At 45.4% G+C, this 19402-nt stretch overlaps 1 protein-coding gene across 2 annotated transcripts in view; it reads right to left on the bottom strand.

Annotated features, from left to right (window-relative positions):
- The window catches only part of SLC22A18 (solute carrier family 22 member 18), a 65604-nt gene extending 46536 nt beyond the window's left edge, over window positions 1-19068 (bottom strand). Inside the window, exons 1-4 of one of the 2 annotated variants that reach the window (XM_051804031.1) lie at window positions 18551-19068; window positions 15522-15619; window positions 13432-13577; window positions 11704-11836 (exon numbers count right to left, since the gene is read on the bottom strand). In XM_051804031.1, the coding sequence (XP_051659991.1) occupies window positions 11704-11836; window positions 13432-13577; window positions 15522-15619; window positions 18551-18733 (560 nt within the window). In that variant the 5' untranslated portion in view covers window positions 18734-19068. The remainder of the gene's footprint in view (window positions 1-11703; window positions 11837-13431; window positions 13578-15521; window positions 15620-18550) is intronic. The other variant, XM_051804030.1, reaches the window with a different exon arrangement.
- Window positions 19069-19402: the final 334 nt, after the last annotated feature.

Here is a 19402-nt window from a genome sequence, read left to right as displayed (position 1 = left end):
TCTGGGGCTTGCCTTCCTTCCTCTACAAATTTCTTTACCCAGAGCTTGATTTAAAACAAACTCAAAGGAAACACTTCCAATGACTTCAATATGTCTCAGATCACATACCCTGGGGTAAAAGAGAAATGAACCAAATCCCATAAAAGAAAAGATGGTGCAGATTTCAAAGGGTTTCACAGTGAAGTTTTGTAAAGAAGTAATTAGTCCAAAAGTCTTAGCCTAGAATATAATGAAATAAAGGAACATTCAGTAAGATGTTAATACTGCATACTGACCACCATGGATTCGATGTATAATCAATCCCCTCTTCACCAAGAGAAATAAATTAAAATCAGAGCAACAGTTGCTATAACAACAACTAAAGCAGGAAATCTCTAATTCCCAAAAACTCTTAAAGTTTTCAGATTCTGAAGTACCTTAAAGTACCTGAAGTACCAGGTTTCCAAAAGTACTAAATTCCTATCTGCTGAAAATCCACGTTAGACATCCTCAAGTGGGAGGCTGACATAAAATCACAGTCCTTTCTGGAAAGGCTGATGACTGTGCTTCTGTATTAGAGGGCAGCTGGGGAGCAGAGCTGAGCCCCTTACTGATGGTAAAGCAAAGCAAATTATTCTAATGAACATATAAGGTCTTTGTCTCTCTCAGGCCACCTAAGTCATCTCCCAAGCAATAGTTAATTAGAACAAGACATGCTACTCCTCCAAAGCTGCTGCTCCACACCCCCCAAAATGGGGTGCAACCCTATAAGACATGTTGTCCTGCGTCCTGCAAATGCTTACTGGGTGAACCACGAGAGTTTCTACATGTGCTATGGCACAACACACTGCTGGATCAACACACAGTGCTAAGCCCTGTACACTAACAGACTCTCACCATGGCGTGTGGCCTCTCCGATCCCACCGTTAGCGTTGCCCTCCTCTTGGATCAGCATCTCTCCTTGCTAGCAGCACTTAAGGTAATTTCCTGCACCACTTGGCACAACACAGGGCTCCTCCTGAGTGGTCAGGAGCTTGTAATTTGAATGCTACAGAGAACATTTGATAGAATCATAGAATGGCTTGGGCTGGAAGGGACCTTAAAGATCATCTAGTTCCAATCCCCCTTCCATACACAGGGACACCTTTCACTAGACCAAGTTTCTTTACTGGAAGGTGCTCTAAAGGTCTCCCTGGAGCCACCTTCTCTCTAGGCTGGAAAACTCCAGCTATCTCTGTCTTCTTAGGAGAGGTGCTCTGATTGTGGCCCTCCTCTGGACTCACGCCAAGAGGTCCACAACCTTCTTATGTGGGGGGCCCCAGAGCTGGATGCAGCACTGCAGGTGGGGAGTCATGAGAGCAGAGTAGAGAAGCAGAATCCCCTCCCTCAAGCTGCTGCCCACACTTCTCTTGATGCAGCCCAGGATGCCAGTGTCTTTCTGGGCTGCAAGCCACATTGCTATGGGTCACACCGAGCTTCTCATCCACTGGCACCCTCGAGTCCTTCTCCTCAAGGCTGCTCTCAATCTATTCTCCATCCAGTCTGAATTAGTGCTTGGGATTGCCCCAGCGCACATGCAGGACCTTGCACTTGGCTTTGTTGAACCTCATGAGGTTCACATGGGCTCACCTCTCCAGCCTGTCCCTCTGGATGGCATCCCTTCACCCTAGAGTATCAACCACACCAGTCAGCTTGGTGTCATCAGCAAACTTGCATTTAAGACCCACTGTCCAGGTCCTCAACAAAGATGTTAAATAATATTGGTCTAAATACAGCTGCCTAAGGGCCACCACTCATCACTGGTCTCCATTTGGACATCGAGCTGTTGACCACAATTCTTTGACTACAGTGATCCTGCCAGTTCTTTATCCACCAAGGGGTCCACCCATCAAGTCCATGCCTCTTCATTTTAGCGACAAGGATGTCATGCAGGACAGTGTCAAATGCTTTGCACAAGTTCAGATAGATGATGTTACTCATTCCTTCCTCAGCCATCCCTGTTGTAGAAGGCCATCAAATTTGTCAGGCATGATTTGCCTTAGTAAATCCTGTTGGTTATTGCCACTCACCTCCTTATTTTCCAGGTGCCTTAGCATAGTTTCCAGGAGGATCTTGCAGGCACAGAGATGAGACTGAGTGGTGTGTAGTTCCCCAGGCCTTCCTTTTTCACCCCCTTTGAAAAAAGGGCATTTTGTTTCCCTTTTCCAGATGCTGGGAACTTTACCAGACTACCACAGCTTTTCAAATATCATGGATAGTGGCTCAGCCAGTTCATCCCCCAGTTCCCTGAGGACCCATGGATACTTCTCATCAGGTCCCACCTTCGGGTTCCTTAGCTGTTCTCAAACCTGATCTCCTACAGTGGAAGGTTCATTCTCCTGGTTCCTGCTTTTGCCTTCTGTGACTTGGGCAGTGTGGCTGGGGCACTTGCCACTGAAGACCAAGGCAGAATAGTCATTGAGTACCTCAGCCTTCTCCATATAAGAAGCTAACTAGGTCTCCTGTTTCCTTCTGGAGAGCGTCCGCATTTTCCACCATCTTACTTTTACCGCCCACATACCTACAGAAGCTGTTCCTGTTGCTCTTGATGTCCTTGGTCAGATATAATTCTATCAGGGTTTTTGCTTTCCTAAAAGGATCCTGGCTACTTAGACCTGACTACTTAGAACTTTCTATATTCCTCCCAAGCTACCTGTCCTTACTTCAACCCTCTGAAGGCTTCCCTCAGACATCCTGTGTCTGAGTTTGTCCAGGAGTTCCTTGTTTATCCATGCAGGTCTCCTGGCATTTTTGCATGATCACTTTGTTGGGACACATCTCTCCTAAAATTGGAGGATGCAATCCTTGAATATTAACCAGGGAGGGTTGGGCCTCTCTTCCCTGCAGGGCTTTATCCTATGGTACTCTACCAAGCAGACCCTTGAAGTGGCCAAAGTCTGCTCTCCTGAAGTCCAGGGCAGGAAGCTTGCTGTGCAAGCTTGATGCTTAATGCTTCATGCATTAAGCACCTCTAACTCCACCACTCCATGGTCACTGCAGCCAAGGCTGTTCCTGAGCTTCACATTCCTTACCAGCCCCTCCCTGTTGATGAGAACAAGGTCCATTGTTCTATTGTCCACCTCCTCATTGGCCTCTGTATTACTTGGCAAAGGAAGGTATCATCAATGCATTCCAGAAAGCTCCCGCATTGCTTATGCCCAGCTGTGTTGTCCCTTCGAGGACCAGAGCTTGTGAACATGAGGCCACTCCTATCTGTCTATAAAAGGTCTCATTTGCTTGGTCTTCCTGGTCAGATGGCCTATAGCAGACCCCCACTATAATGTCACTTGTCCCTGCTCTCCCTTTAATCCTGACCCATAAGTTCTCGGCTGTCTTCTCATCCATCCCCAGGTGGAGCTCCATGTACTCCAGCTGGTCACTGACACAGAGGAATCTGAGAAGCATCAAGAAGTTTCTGATGCTGGAAATACCTTCTTGCTTGGCTGCAGCAACCCATGGTTTCTCAGGTTGAAGCGACAAGCCCTAACAAGTGCTGGGTTAGCCTGGAGATGGCCATTCAGAAAATCCTTTGCCCTCTGGCTGCTTTCACTGCTGGAATGCTTCACATACCTTTGGCTCTGGTGGTGTGGCTGTGAGCAGAGTTTCATAAGGAGACTGCAAGGAAATGAAAACCCTGGGTGGGGCCATGGAAGCCGGTGTAGTTCATGACAAGGTCACACCCTTTTCATTTCATTCTAAACACCCCATTCAAACAGCCTGGCCTTCACCCTGGGCCATGGTGAACTGGAACTCCGTGACAATAGGGTATTGCATCTCCCCATCCACCCAGCAGCCTCCTGCTCATCCCACCAATCTGGCAGCAATGGCCAAGAGAAGCACTGGGAATGGTTTAAAACCCAACCCCAAACTCTTCCGAAAGGACTGCTTTTCCACTCATCCTTTACAGCAGTCATATTCTAGGCAGGAGGAAACCAGGAGAGCAGCAGCAGAGGATGTGCTGTCACCCTTCTTCCCTTGTGGCAAAGGAAGGTCCGTTTTAGAAATACTGTTTCCTTCCAGCCCAAACCCCTTGGTACCCTAATCTTACTGCCCCAGGTGTCACAATACATCTAAAAGCACTAAGTCTGTCTCTTGCAGAGCTTCACTTCTCATCTCCCTAACTCCAGGAGTCTTACCTCTCCCAGTCCACCCTTCACATGCCAAATCCACAACATTTCCGTTCATCCTGACCTTCCCTCCCTCCCTTGTCTGATAGTCCTTCCCACACAAGCACCACATCCTTCCTGCCCCAGCCTCACCACAAGGCTGGGTTTGTTCACTGAAGCAGATCAGAATTAAACATAAGCATGACCCTTTGAATCAAAAGGATTAGGAGACGGAAAGGAGAGAGCTGCCCATATAAATATGTACAGACATGAAGGGAGGAAGGTAGTGCCACCTCATGTTGCCCTCAAGGTCCCTCTGCTAGCTCTTGCTGGGCTCAGCTCTGCATTTCAGTCCCCTGCCTCTGGGATTCTCCCACGACCACTCCATTCTGTGGCTGACTGAGGATTTTTCTCTGCTTTGCTAAAACAGCAAAAAGCTGGCACTGGCTCAACTAAAAAAAAAAAAAAAGTATGGTAATTGGGCTTACAAAGACTCTGCCTGTCCTCCAGAACACCCGGGGATGAAAAAGAGAATACATCCAGGAAAAACAGGATGTATTCCCTTAAGGTAGTAGATATTTGCGTGAGCACACCTCGTGACAGAGAGTCTGCATCCCAAAGGCTGTATAATCTAAATAGCAATACTGTAAATGTATTGGATGAGGGAAGGAAAAACCATCTCACTGCCCTATATTATGCACGAGGAACAGCAGTGCAGAGGGATGGGATGACTTACTCGCATAGCAGGAAAATCACAGCAGAGCCAAGTCCCAAATCCCAATTCAGGGACTTAACCACAGTCTATCCTGTACTTTCTATTTTCCGTTAACAAAGAAAACAGTATATCTCTGGATTTCAATCCCCAGTGATACTGCTGGATTTGCTGCCCAGTCATGAAATATTCCAGGAGTGGGAAGAGCAGATGAAGCTCTAGCGAGTCATGAGCAGATACTGCCTGATTGTACAACCTGCATTATGAGGGTCATGTTCAGCCCTCCAACATGACCTCTGCTAGTGAGGCCAGACCCAAAATACCTTATGCCATTTTATAAAATTCCAATTTTGGTTTTGTTGTGGGTTCCCCCTCTCCCTCCCATTTTTTACACTCATTCCTTGGGGCTGTCAAACCAGGCTTAACAAGAAAAAGCAGCCACCACCTCAACGCAGCCTTGCAGGAACACAGCTAACAACCAACCAGGCAGGGCATCATACTGCACAGAAACCTAGCACTTTCAAAGCATCAGGAGAGGGAAGCAGTGTTCAAACATCCATAATTGTTTAGCAGAGTTGATTTCACAAACACACACGCTTTTGATTGCGATCTGGTGACCACGCACACAAACCAGGGTTTTGCTCACCCGCCGCCCCCTCACTTTCTGACTCCAGGCATGGGGCGGCAAGGCAGGGCAGCCTCCCCCAGCACACAGGCATGATGAAAGCTGCAAAAGACAGCAGGGAAATTTCCTCAGCTTCCCCTGGAGATATCTTTCCCCCCCTTTTGTTTTCTGACTGCCTGTTTGCTTGGGAAACTGCTGTCAGCCCATGGAGAGACACCAGGCACATCGTGCCAGGAGTCCCTCTTCCCCTGGCTCTGGAGCAAGTCAATTCCCAGCAGCCCCCAATCCTCAGCTCTGTCTAAGCAGAACAAACCAGCCACAGGAGGAAGGTCTGATATTTTCTCCATTTTTTTTAAAATGCCTTTTCATGTTGGTTTCCTTGGAAAATGAAGCAGCCAACCCCAAAAGGCAGAGATGCCCAGGAGGAAGGAGGGTGCTGTGGGGAGAAGGGTAGGTGGCTGTCTCTTGAGAGCTGGCACAGCCACACTCACAGCCCTCCCAGCACATTCCTGCAGAAGGTTAAGTAGAAATAAGGGTTTTGAAAGAAAATGGAGAGCACCTGATAAGGCTGAGGAAGGGGCTGCCAACAAGCCCCCAGTTAGCTCAACCCAAGCCTAGCTCTCCTCAGCCATACCCCATAACCTTGAGGGCAGCCACAAGGCATGGGCTGTCCCTCAAGCTGCTGGCTTCTGCCCTGAATCCCACTCTTCCTCCCTTGGGAAAGGGCCCCACCTACGGGTGAAGGACCAAGAAAAGGCTCTTGGCCCCATCACCACACCTTCCCCACTGCAGTTCAGACTGGGGGTTGTAGAGAGACCATAGAAGATCCAGGTTCACGGAAGGTCAGCAAAGGGAGAACAAAGGTACCTTTGCAGTGCAAGGGTCGTCTTCCAATAGGTAAATGGGAGAAAGCCAGGGGACCCAAACTTAAAAATTGGTGGCCTAGAAGTGAAAGGCAGGTTAGAGGTTTGCAGGAAGGCAGGGCTGGGGATGAGCTTAGTGCAGACCTGTCTGTTGCATGAAAGCAGCACAGATGGAAAACTGCCCAGGACCTGCATCCTGGTGAATTCTGTTCGTAATCCAGCATCAAACTCCAGGACCATTGGCCACAGGTACAATGTGCTGATGGCCAGAGCCAGTTCTGGGACTTGGGTGTTAAGCAAACAAAAAGCTAAGGAATCAGACAGTTCCCTGAGCTGCTTCATGAGGACATAAGTGATGCTGTAGAAGCACCTGTGCCTCTCCATCAAACGCAGAGTCTGAAAAACAAATTTAGGTGTAGCTGTTTCTGCTGTAAATGCCTAAGATTAGGTGAACTCCACCCAAAGCACACTGAGGCATTTCTCAGGTTCAAGAATAGGTTAAATGTCATCAGAACTAGAAAACTTTGGTGCTGGGAATAGAGGACAGAAGTGCCCTAGACCTGACCTCTGAACCAAGAAGTTGTTGAGGGATGATATGCATGATCCTCTATCATAGATCTTACATAAAACCTTTGGGACCATGGCTTCCAAAACTAAGATAGTTGTCGTGCAGAGTAAATAAGAAGAATCTCTAGATCCTGTTTTATTTTTCACAGAAAGCCATTGCTGAGGGCCTCTGCACCTTCCCCAAACCATCAGCTCCTTGACAAACAGCCCATTTGCTATTCTGTCCCCATCTCTCCCAAGGCACCACAGAGCTCAACCAACAGTGACAGACCACGCTGCAGATCATGGATGAGTTGCTTGCTGGCAAGCAGTCTCCATGCCCCTTACTCCAAAGTCCCTTGATACAGAGGACAAAGAAATGCCTGTACAAGCATCACCAATTCTTGATGCTTGGCTGACCAGCAAGCAGGTCATCCCAGGCAGTGAAATACCATAGTTTCTGCTGGAAGGGAGCAGGAGCAGCTCCCAGAAGCAGAATGCCCTGCTTTGTCCTGAAATGGAGCACAACCCTCTCACCCTTTGCCATGTGCCCACCCGCCTTCCCAGCTCCCAACCTTTAGCCCTTTCAACACCCACAGTTTTTCCACTCTGTTATGAAGCCATGAGAAATTCCCTGCCAGAGGACATTGTTCAAATAGGTTATTGAAAAGAAATGCAATTCCCTACTCCAGGCAAACAAGCTCCTTCTTTTCCCCATGAGGAAGAAGGATAATAGCACAGCCAGGAAAAAAACAAAACAAAACAACAAACTATCCCCAAAACCTGCTGTAATAATATTAAATAAGAAACCAAAGGAGTTTAGCCAAGAAAATCCCAAGTTCAAAAGAATAATTGCTCCAAAAAGATTTAAGCCTACAGCTGAGTCACTAAAATGAAGAAACCTCTCCGTGTCCATAGAAAGCAAACAAATCTTGGGTCATGCAGCAGAGCTTCTCTACATCCTCGTTAGAAGGAAAGAAAAAAGCAGCCAAATGCAATTAATCATAGTCCTAGAAGAAAGGATGAAATCTCTGTAATTAGCTACCTAGGATCATCTTTTCACTTTTGAAAACTAATTCAGCTGCCTTCTACCTTTCACCTACAGCGCTGCCACAGATGTCTACTATAAATACTAAATCACTTCTCTCTGCTCACTTGCAACAGGGGGTCCCATAACAGCTTCGCAGTAAGTATACATGGGGGGGAAACATTTGCAGAGTGCAAACAGAGCTTCTTTTCTTAGTCACCTTTTGTGGATGAGCTGTTATGGAGTTTTCACTCTCCAAGAACCTGTAGACCTCAGCTGAAGCGGAGTTATTTTCAAGCTAAGTATTTTATATCCACAATTCTGACCCAACCGATCAATTACCAGAAAACAAAAAATAAATCAAAAAAAAACATACAAAGACGAAAACACTTTTTCAAATGTTTAAGATTACAACTGCTTGTGTTAATAAATTGTCTCATACCTCAGCCTCAGGTGGTGTAAATTTGCCTGGCCATCACCCTGCCCATAGAAATCCTGTTCTTCACAGCTGTACACACAGTTTGTACAGAGGTGAGTGTACAGGGCTATATATTCACAGAATATTCTGAGTTGGAAGGGACCCACTAGGATCACTGAGTCCAACTCTTAAGTGGATGGCCCACATATGGATCAAACCCATTACCATGGTGTTATTAGCACCATACTATGACCAAATGAGCTAATCTCTGGGTGTATTAAGAGCAAGATCTCCAGCAATTAAATTCAACAAGGCAAAGCCAGTTCTCAAGCAGTGGAAAAGGCAAAACCACATTTCACCAATGAAACATGTTCACATCTGACTAAAACTCATAATTCTTTTAATACAGTTTCAATCAAAGTTTTGGAAAACTTGGGGGGAAAGTGTAGCACTTGGAAGAGGAAAGGCTGGAGCTGGTGGTTACAGCTTAAGAGCAGAGATCAGGATCTAACATTCAAAAAATCCTATGCAAATCAGAATAGTACATTCAACTCCCCAAGGGCTCCCTTAATGAATAAGGGTTGACAAATATTATTCCAACACAGAAAACAGTAACAGACCAGCTCTTTAGGTCAAATACATCAACAGTAAATACAATACAGAAGAATAATACCAAAATTACATCAGCTGAGGAACTGAGACTGATTTCTACTCTCTCTCTTGTATACAAAGCACTGCTAACATATGAATAATGCTGTCCACAACAGACAGGGAATGCTGGCCAGCTTTGTGGTGAGGGAGAGCAAAGAACAGAGAGTGGACAGAAATCTCCAGCTTTGCTCTTCCATGACGCAGCAGAAACACTTAGATTTTAATTGGAAGGTGATTGAGTCATTCTTCTGTGAAAAAAATGGAAGTGATTACACAGCTCCAAGTACAGCTGGAGCCTTCGCATACAAATGTGGGAAACACGCAGGGATGATTAACAGCCAGTCTGTGGGATACAGCAACAAGGCCAAAGAGCCTCGGATATGTCCATAATGCAATATCCACTCTTTTCCCTTCAGGTCTGTGCCTCAGACACAGCCAGAGGTGCTGGAGAGGCTCTCGGGGCTGTTTCATGGCACAGAGCTGCCTTCAGCTGCCTGCATAGTTGAATTCCTGCTCATCACCAATATCAGCCAAAACACTAAAGCCCAGTAGATTATTCCTCTAATCTTTGCACTGAAATCTGGCAGAGGAGCTAAGCACATTGTCAAAGCAAAAGTGGGATTTGGCTTCAGCGAAGGTTGTTACCAAACACCCAGAGTGGCTTTCTGAGCCTGAAGCTGCTGTTTATTAAATCATATCCACCCTCTGCATACTGGGGTGCTCAGGAGGGCCCTGCCAGCACGGTAGAGTTTGTCTCTTGTTAACAGAAATTCCTGTCATCCTTCCAGAGGGATGCACCAAATCCTGCCGCTAGACAGGCTGCTTTTCCCAGTCCTGCCAGGGGAACGAAGAGCAGCCCCACATTCACTGCGACAGGCTGTTCCTGCTGCCGGGCAGGATCACCGAGTCGAAGCTGCCCTCCTCCGGATGCGAGGGAAACAACCACTCCATGGGAAAGCCAAATGCTAAATCGTTTTCCAGCTGCCTGACTTTCCCATAATTACGGGCAACGTTCACTTTTCTCAGTGTTATGCTGCAGGTGCAAAGTTCAAGGTCCAGAAGCTTTCAAAGTAAGTGGGGAGTCTGGAAGCCTCCTGTTGTCTGACACACCAAGCCCCAAAAGCCAGACTGCATTCAAGCAAATGTCTCTGTCTGATTAAATGAAACAGGAGATTTTCTCCTACTGCCAGTTTTTCTATAAACCACTGACTGATAGACACACGGGAAAGTGAAACCCCATAAATTTTTGCTAGATAACAATGCTTCAATTTTGATGTTTAAATAATGCATACAAACAAAGCCAAGCACTGAGGTAACCTTTACTTTCACACAGTTAACACACAGAAGGGATACAATCACTGTATTTGATTGAAAATAATACCTACTAAAACCAGCACTCAACCAGCAACATCTATAAAAACTTTTAAATGCTGATTAATTAATATTATTTATGTCTACAATTTTCATTTTATGCAACCGTGTAGCAACTACAAAACAAATCCTCCTAGCCAGCCTTGTGTCACTCGGCCAACACAGAACAGGCACCAAACCCCAACGGAATTAAGGAAAATCTTTTCAGATTTTCAAGCAAGAGGAAGAAAACCCCTGAGATTCTGCAACGATTAATTTGGCCAAACGCCGCCAAGGTACAGCAGCAAAGAGTTTTCAGGGCTGCAAAGTTAAAGTGTTTTACTCAATTAACCTATGCAAAGATTTGAGACACAAAGTAGCATCAGTGCAGCACCTGAACACATGTGGATGCACAACGGGATCCAGAGAGCAACACATCCAGGAGATGTATCACTGTACACAGTCAGCAGTGTTTATGGTAATAGGACAAGGATGAGAGTGATTTTTACCCTCCATTTTGTGGGGTAGAGTTATTTCCATGCCAACCTGAATCTGAAAAAGCAAGTGTCCATAATAAAAAGAAGTGGAGAAAAACAAATCTTTCGAAATTCACAAGAGATTTCCCCCCCCCCCTTCCCCCAGCAGAGTAATGCTGGGGAATCTTCCAGGAGGGTTACAGCCACATGCACTTCTCTGCCTGCAAAGTTCTCCAACACACTACACCTTTTGAGCTTCCTTTACTATGAATGGAGAGTGCTAAATTCAGTAAAACCAGACATTTCTTTCCCATGGCAGAATACTAGAGAGGGTGGCAGCCTCCTATGATGTGCCAGGCTATGGAAAGCAAACAGGGAAGTGGCAGGCATGTGCTTCATCTTGCTGGGACAGGGCTGTACCCCTGCTCAGTATTTTACCCCCACTGTCCCAAGCTTGCCTTTCCCTTTCCCAAGGTCTTGCTCTATATTGAGCATCCCCCAAGAACACCAATTTCTCCACGAGTTTCACACTGCTCCCAATTTCCATTTCTCAGTTGCACAACATCATTTCTTAAAAGCAGACTATGCCATGTGTGCTGCTTTTCAACACACTCAGCTCCAAAGGGAAGACAACCAGGAGAAAGACAGAATTCACTTCTCAATTCAGCTTGTTTTTAAATCAATTTAAGTACACAGAATAGACAGAAGGTGATATTTTCAATAAGATCTCCTTAAAAACAGTGGGAGTATTCTTTGTAGCGGTATGGAAAGCAAAATCTAGAGTTCTGATATGATCCTCTACTGCCACCAGGAGTAAGATATCACAAAAGCTGGGGGCAAGCTAAATATGCCTTAGCAGCTCCCTCTCAGTGGTTGCAACAAAATCAATACCAAAAAAGTGAGCCACTCACCCAAATTTGGTGGAGAGAACACCTCCCAGGGCAGAGCCAACGATCATGCCTATTCCAAAGCAAAGACCCAGCTTCCCCAAGGCATCAGCACGCTGGGAAGGAGTAGTCATGTCTGTAATAAGCTTCTGAGCACCTGCAGGGGAGAAAAAAATTCCAGTCTCTTGAAAGAAGCTTGCCATAGGGTTTTAGCAGGTGCTCTAGCAGTTCCCATGGTTTTATTGCTAAGCCATTAAGAGCGGGGTTTTTTTCCTTTTTTTTTTTTCTTTTTCCAATTAAAACTTTGCTGGGCTGGTTTCTGTCTAGATGCAGTTTCCCCAGCTCACAAGTTTTGGACTCTGGATGGAAGAGAGCCTCCAAATAAGCATTGGCCCTCCCCTCTGGGATCCCCACATTCCATCAGTTTTGAACACAACAGCCTGATCAGCAGAGATTGTCAGATACATTGAGACACTCCATCAATTTAATGTGGAGACAAAATCCCCTTTGGGAAGTACCTGGTGGTGGTGTGGGAGAGAATTATAGAGACCAGATTTCTGTTGGACTCTATGATCTTAAAGTTCCTTTCCAACCCAAATGATTCCATGATTTCATATAGATCTTCAGGCCACAAAAACAGTGCCTGCCACAAAATGGTCCTTTCAACCCCAGGGCAAATGTTCATGCACAGTGCTGAGTTGAATGGGTTCAGCCCATCAGTCATGGGAAACAAAAACATTCAAACCACTCAAACAAACCACTTCACAAGTGGCAAGAAGCAGCTCAACCCCATTTAAACTTGAGTCCTCTTGCACGAGTTACCTGAACTTCTAGTACCTGAAGTTTGTTTTTTACTAGAAAAATATAGGAAATGTGAACTGAAGCAGAACTTCTTGGTGGGTAAAGGAAGGTGTTTCCGTAATAATGTTATTTTTTACCAACATGTTCCTTTTTCTGGGAGAAAGTGAAAGCTCTACTAGTGAAGGGACTAGCTAGGTCTACTGGTGAAGGGACTCGAATACAAGTCCTCTGATGAGAGGCTGAGGGAGCTGGGGTTGTTCAGCCTGGAGAAGAGAAGGCTCAGGGGAGACCTCATCACTCTCTACAACTCCCTGATAGGAGGTTGTAGCTAGGTGGGGGTTGGTCTCTTCTCCCAGGCAACTATCAGTAAGACAAGAGGGCGTGGTCTTAAACTGAGCCAGGGGAGGTTTAGGTTAGATATTAGAAAGAAATTCTTTATAGTGAGGGTAATCAGCCATTGGAATGGGCTGCCCAAGGAAGTGGTGGATTCTCCGTCCCTGGAGGTTTTTAAGATGAGACTGGATGTGGCACTCAGTGCCATGGTCTAGTAACCATGGTGGTAGTGGATCAAGGGTTGGATTTGATGATCTCCGAGGTCCCTTCCAACCCAGCTGATTCTATAATTCTATGAAAAAATCCTGGCTGCAAGAAGGCAGCTGAGAAGTCTGGGATAGCACTGCTGTCAGCAAGTGACTTTCTCCCATGTCTGGGTGGTCAAACCCAAACAATTTGCTCAAGATTATACAGGAGGATGGAACTATGGGCTACTAAGTGCTGCTTCCCATAACTAATACACCTGCTGCCTCATGTTCTCACCATTTCATCCCTGAGGACCATTAAATGTTCCTCCTGCCTTCCGTCATGCTGTTGAACCTGTTGAGTTCAATAAGCAAGAGGGGAAACAGGCAATAAAAGCAATTTGGAAAGCCACTTAGCCCTCACTGACCTTACCTGGTATCCCATGCATAAACACTCCTGGCAGCCTGGAGAGGAAGAGGAGGGGGATGCTGGTGGAGAGGGACATAAGCAGGAAGAAAACACTTCCAGATGCACCGGAGAGAATTAAGGCTGCTCGGGCACCAAATTGGTCTGCAAACCTGGTACAGAAATCAGTTTTCTATTTAGTTAAAAAAAAAACCAAAAAACTTCACAACAGTAAATCAGTTTGGCTTCTATTTGAGGGAAAACACAAAACACACAAACAAACAAAACCCCCAAAATACAAACAAACAAAGAACTCCAGCCAGAACAGGTTTTTGACCTGACTCCAACTCTTTGCAGTAATTTAGCTCCAACTAAGGTGGGAAAAGTCTGAGAGTACCACAGAAAGGGTTCTGAGCAACTCGGGACTATGATGACTATAAAATATGCCTTAGATAGTGTTTTTGCTGCAATTTCTCCTTTATTTTATTGAAGTTGCATATTTACAGTTAGCAGAGGAATATTACCTTGCATAGTAAATAGTTGTGCTTACACCAAGAGGAACAACCTCCCAAAAAATGCCAAGACTGGTCTACAAACAATGCTAAGCATAATTAATTTAAAGGCTTTCTGTTGACGAAGAGCTACAGGTCAAAACTTAATTGTTTACAGGAAAGCCAGGAAAGTTTACATTTGCTGTTTGTAACCTAAAGACCACAATTTTCTACATTGTCCAGGGTTGGTGTGGGGTTTTTTATTTTGTTATTTAAGAGTAAATTTGATGCTTTATCTTCTCATGGCTAGTTAGGGGCACCAAGGAAGAAGAACACAGAAAACTGACCTAAACAACATTTTTCTCTCTCTTACTCCCCTTCTTCCTTTTTTTTTTTTAATCTACCTTTATACTGGGGTAAAAACAGCTTCACATCTAGGAAAATCCATTTTATCTCAAACCTACGTTGCAAATTTTTGGCTTCAGTCTGGCAACAGACACCTTCAGTCCCAGACAGATTCTGCTTTGCCATTTTATTTCCTTTCAGCAGCTCTTCTGGATATTAGTGAATGACATGCACAGAGGAAAACCAGATTTCATATGGCATCAGATCCAGAAAGAAATATTACTCCGGATATATATATATATTAACAGAAAAAGCATTTAAAAAATGGGCCCTTTGCACCATCTCCATTCTCAGGAACATATTTTCTTCCAACAGCAGTACTGTAGGATCAAATGTTATTGTTATTTATTTTAAAATGTGCCCAAGGGCTTTTAGAGATCAGATCCCCAAAGTGCCACACACCATGTATTAGAGGATCCTGTAGTGCTCACAACTACATTAACCAGAAAAGTAAATCCCATGCAGGAAAACTGAGGCACACACCAGCTCCTTATCTCTTTATTACTTTGTTAATCAGTAGCAGAACCTAGAAGAAAAGTTAGATTTTCTCAGTCTCATTTTAGCTTTTTTATCTCTACATTACACACTTCTTTCATTTTTTCCCCCTGCTCTTTGGAAATGCATTCTCCCACCACTCCAATTTAGGGGGCTATTTGCATTTCGTTAGGATGAGAAGAGTGTATCCCATGGGGTGAAGAGGCAGAAACCCTGAGTCTTTTCCACTCTTATTTTGACAGATGAGTTCATAGATGTTCTTAAAAGATCCATGCAAGTCTAACTTTGTATTCAACATGAATGCAGATACAGTGAGATTCAGTTGCAGAAATGACATGACCCTCAATTATTTTCACTGACAGCTCTACTTAACTACTCTTTTTTTGGTTTCCCAGTCACAAGACACTTCTAAGGTTACACATGGCTATAAAACATTTGCAGGATTAAGCTGTTAGGACCTGGACTCTGAGGACTCTGATAGTTTAAGCCATTCCCAGTATATTGTTACACTTAAATGTGCATCATTAAAATGTACCTAAGTTAACATAAAGCCTGCTTCTATGTTGCACTATTTCTAATTATAGCATATATTTCTCCCTTGTTTGTTATGAAATCTTCAAACATTTCAATAGGACCACAAACCAGAGCGAAATTATTTTTATGAAAATATAAAAATGTCTGACCTTTTCAGCTATGCAAGGGGTCATGAGAATCATTCTCACTTACCTTCCGAAAATGTAACCTCCCACGAGCTGGAGGACACCAAAGGTTGTCTGGAGGTAGCCAAACCCCACTGAATCCAAACCTAGGTTCTTTGCCAAGTACTGAAAAAGAAAAACCCCAACAGGTCAGGGGAAAAATAAGCATACTATATTTATGAATAAAGAGCTTAATGTGTGTGTGAGCACCATACCCCCCAAAAAAGCACTTTCTTCAGTTCCCTATACCTACCTACAGATTAAATCTTTATTGGGGCAGACACAGGCTACTTAATAAAGACCAAAGGTCTTTGTCCCACACTCTGAAGATCAGGGGGATGCGATCAAAACCATCAATTTTGCACTAGGTGACAAATCTCTATCACCATTTACCTTTGTGGTCCAAAAGTACAGAACATATTCAGCAACTGCTGAGGGGGATGAGGGAAATTTTAATTGCCTTCCTGCCTCCAGATCCTGCACTTGGGGCAGTCCAAGTACCCTCCAGGAGATGACTGCAGTGAGGTCTTAGAGCTGCTGTTTAACCAAGCGAGCTGGAATCAATGGAAGTACAACAGGGGAAAAATATTGCCTTTATTTGTAATCTGGATGACGCACCCACAACCTGAACTTGCAAAGAAGAACAGAGGCACACCTTGAAAAGCCACAATACTTCAGGTGTGGATTTTTGGTTTTGTTTTCGGTTTGTTTGTTTTTTTTTTATTTTTATTTAAACACTGTATATTCAAGGGACAACTATTTCTTATTTACGTTTTTGATTTGTGCCATCTGCTAAGATTTGTTTAAAACTCTGAGCCCAGTTCAGCTCTCAGAAGGTGTGGAGGTGCCCCAGTTCTGGCCACTTCCCAAATACATGGTCTTCATCCAGGTCCCCAGATCCCCTACAACTGATCAGTGATTGACTACACCAATCTCCCATACATAAACTGCCTCTCAGGTCTACTGACTCAGGGCACCATGGACTGATTTAGTTCCAGAAGAAGGGAGCAGTTTGCCTCTGGAGGCACAAAACTATCAGAGAGATTTCTGAGAAGGCACAGGCTCTCCAGAGACAGGGGTGGACAGGCATATCATAGATCCAGGAGCTCACAAGAGCAGGAAAGCTGCCCAGCAGAAACAGACCTGGGAGTGCTGGTTGACAGCTGACTGAATATGAGCCAGCAGTGTGCCCAGGTGGCCAAGAAGGCCAATAACATCCTGGCCTGTATCAGAAATACCGTGGCCAGCAGGACCAGGGCAGTGATCATCCTGCTGTACTCGACACTGCTGAGGCCACACATCAAATTCTGTGTTCCATTTTGGGCTCCTCATGACAAGAAAGACATTGAGCTGCTGGAGCAGGTCCAGAGAAGGGCAACAAAGCTGGTGAAGAGTCTGGAACAAAAGTCTTACAAGGAGCAGCTGAAGGGTTGTTTAGCCTGAAGAAAAGGAGCCTCAGGGGAGACCTTATCACTCTCTACAGCTACCTGAAAGAAGGTTGTAGTCAGCTAGGGTCAGTCTAGCTGGCCAGGTCTCACAAATAACAAAAAATAGGGCAAGAGCAAATGGCCTCAAGTTGTGCCAGGGAAGGCTTAGATGGGGTACTGGGAAAAGTTTCTGTACTGGTTGTCAAGCACAAGACTACCCAGGGAATTGGTGGAACCACCATCCCTGAGGGTATTAGAATCATAGAATCAGATGGGTTGGAAAGGACCTCGGAGATCATCAAGTCCAACCCTTGATCCACTACCACCACAGTTGCTAGACCATGGCACTAAGGGCCACATCCAGTCTCATCTTAAAAACCTCCAGGGACGGAGAATCCACCACTTCTCTGGGCAGCCCATTCCAATGGCTGATTACCCTCTCTGTAAAGAATTTCTTTCTAATATCTAACCTAAACCTCCCCTGGTGCAGCTTAAGGCCATGCCCTCTTGTCTTACTGATAGCTGCCTGGGAGAAGAGACCAACCCCCAGCTGGTTACAACCTCCTCTCAGGGAGTTGTAGAGAGCCATGAGGTCTCCCCTGAGCCTTCTCTTCTCAAGGCTAAACAACCCCAGCTCCCTCAGCCTCTCCTCATAGGACTTGTGTTCAAGTTCCTTCAGCAGCCTCATTGCCCTTCTCTGCACTTGCTCCAGCACCTCAATATCCTTCCTGAACTGAGGGGCCCAGAACTGGACACAGTACTCCAGGTGAGGCCTCACCAGCGCTGAGTACAGGGGCAGAATCACTTCCTTGGTCCTGCTGGCCACACTGTTCCCAATACAGGCCAGGATGCCATTGGCCTTCTTGGCCACCTGGGCACACTGCTGGCTCATGTTCAGCCTCCTGTCAATCAGCACTCCCAGGTCCCTTTCTGCCTGGCTGCTCTCCAGCCACTCTGTCCCCAACCTGTAGCACTGCAGGGGGTTGTTGTGGCCAAAGTGCAGGGCCTGGTACTTGGCCTTGTTGAACCTCATCCCGTTGGAAGCAGCCCAACTCTCCAGCCTATTCAGGTCCCTCTGCAGAGCCCTCCTGCCTTAGATATGTAGATGGGGCACTTTAGGGACATGGTTTGGTGATGGACTTGGCAGTGTTAGGTTTATGATTGGACTCAATGATCTTAAGGGTCTTTTTCAACCTAAAGTACTCTCTGATTGTATAAAAACAGACAGAAGGGTCCAGTAAGCGAGAAGCAATGAGTTCCACCCAGAGCTGGTTTATTACACAATCAGAAAAACCCACCTCTGATCTGAAACCTCTGATTTCTGCTACCTGCTGTTTGGGTCACTCACACTGCAAGCAAGCAGATACAAACTACATCAGCTTTACCCACAGCCATCAAACTAGGCTCTAGGTGCTACTGGAATACAACTAATAAACCAGCTTTTATTGCCTGGGCATGCCGTGAACACAGTCACAGCTTGCTTGCTAGGTAGGAATACCAAGTATTCCCTTCAGTATCAAGAATACCTTTCCCCTGTCCTGCTAGGAACTCTCTTCTGACTTTGCTGGAAAACTACATAGCCTGGCATTGAAGGAAATGTGCACTGTGAACCAAGAGAACCCATACTCACAGGTATGATTCCAAACTGCATGAAGAGAAAGGTCAGGTCTAGAGCTGCAGTCAGGTAGGCAACAAGGATCACTTGTCCCCTCTTAATCTCTCCCGAGTGGCCACTCTCCGCCAGGGTCTTGTTCCTCATTCCTGAGGCTTCTTCCTCACCTTCAGAGATGGCTTTTGCATTCATCGTGCTCATGGAACAACTTGTTGCAGGACAGGCTGAAAAAATGACACGAAGGCACTTCCTAGGCGAGAACGCGAAGCCTAGATAAGGTGCAGAAGCTGAGTGTACAGTTCAAAGCTTACAGTGTGAAAGGTCCTGAGCCAGTATGCCACGGATTTATTGTTTCCTTTCTTTTTTCTTTTTCTCTTCCCTTTGCTTACTTGCCAGGCAGGATCAAAGGTAACCACATACCAAACCACAGATTTGGTTCTTTAGCCTTGTCCCAGGTGGGCTCATTGCTTCAAGTGCCATCACAAGGAAGATCAGCTTGAATGTCCCAGCAAAGTGAAAGCGAACATTGCCCTAAACAAGACCACGTGACAAACTCTTCAACACTTTAACTGTTTCACTTCCTTCACTTTTATTGCCTCTGGTGGCTCATAAGAGATGACTGTTTTAATTCTTCATGAAAGGCATTTTGATATTGGTTTTGGAGGCTGCAAGTGAAGCTTGCAGCAGAACAGCTATTTCCAAGTCCTTGTGCTTCTTGCAGTCAGTTTATACAGATCCTGGAACATGCATAGGTCTTGCATGCAGTTAGAGCCACTCTCATCAACACCTCTAGCTGAGCCATTTCCCCTCCTCTATCAGGTGCTGCAAATTTATAGAAAATCTGAGCTAGCAGTCTGACTCCACTCAGAC

Source organism: Manacus candei, unplaced genomic scaffold, assembly GCF_025592945.1.
Source record: "Manacus candei isolate 608988 ecotype Guabito, Panama unplaced genomic scaffold, ASM2559294v1 h1tg000060l, whole genome shotgun sequence".
Lineage (NCBI taxonomy): Eukaryota > Metazoa > Chordata > Aves > Passeriformes > Pipridae > Manacus > Manacus candei.
This window is presented reverse-complemented; position numbering and strand designations above follow the sequence as displayed.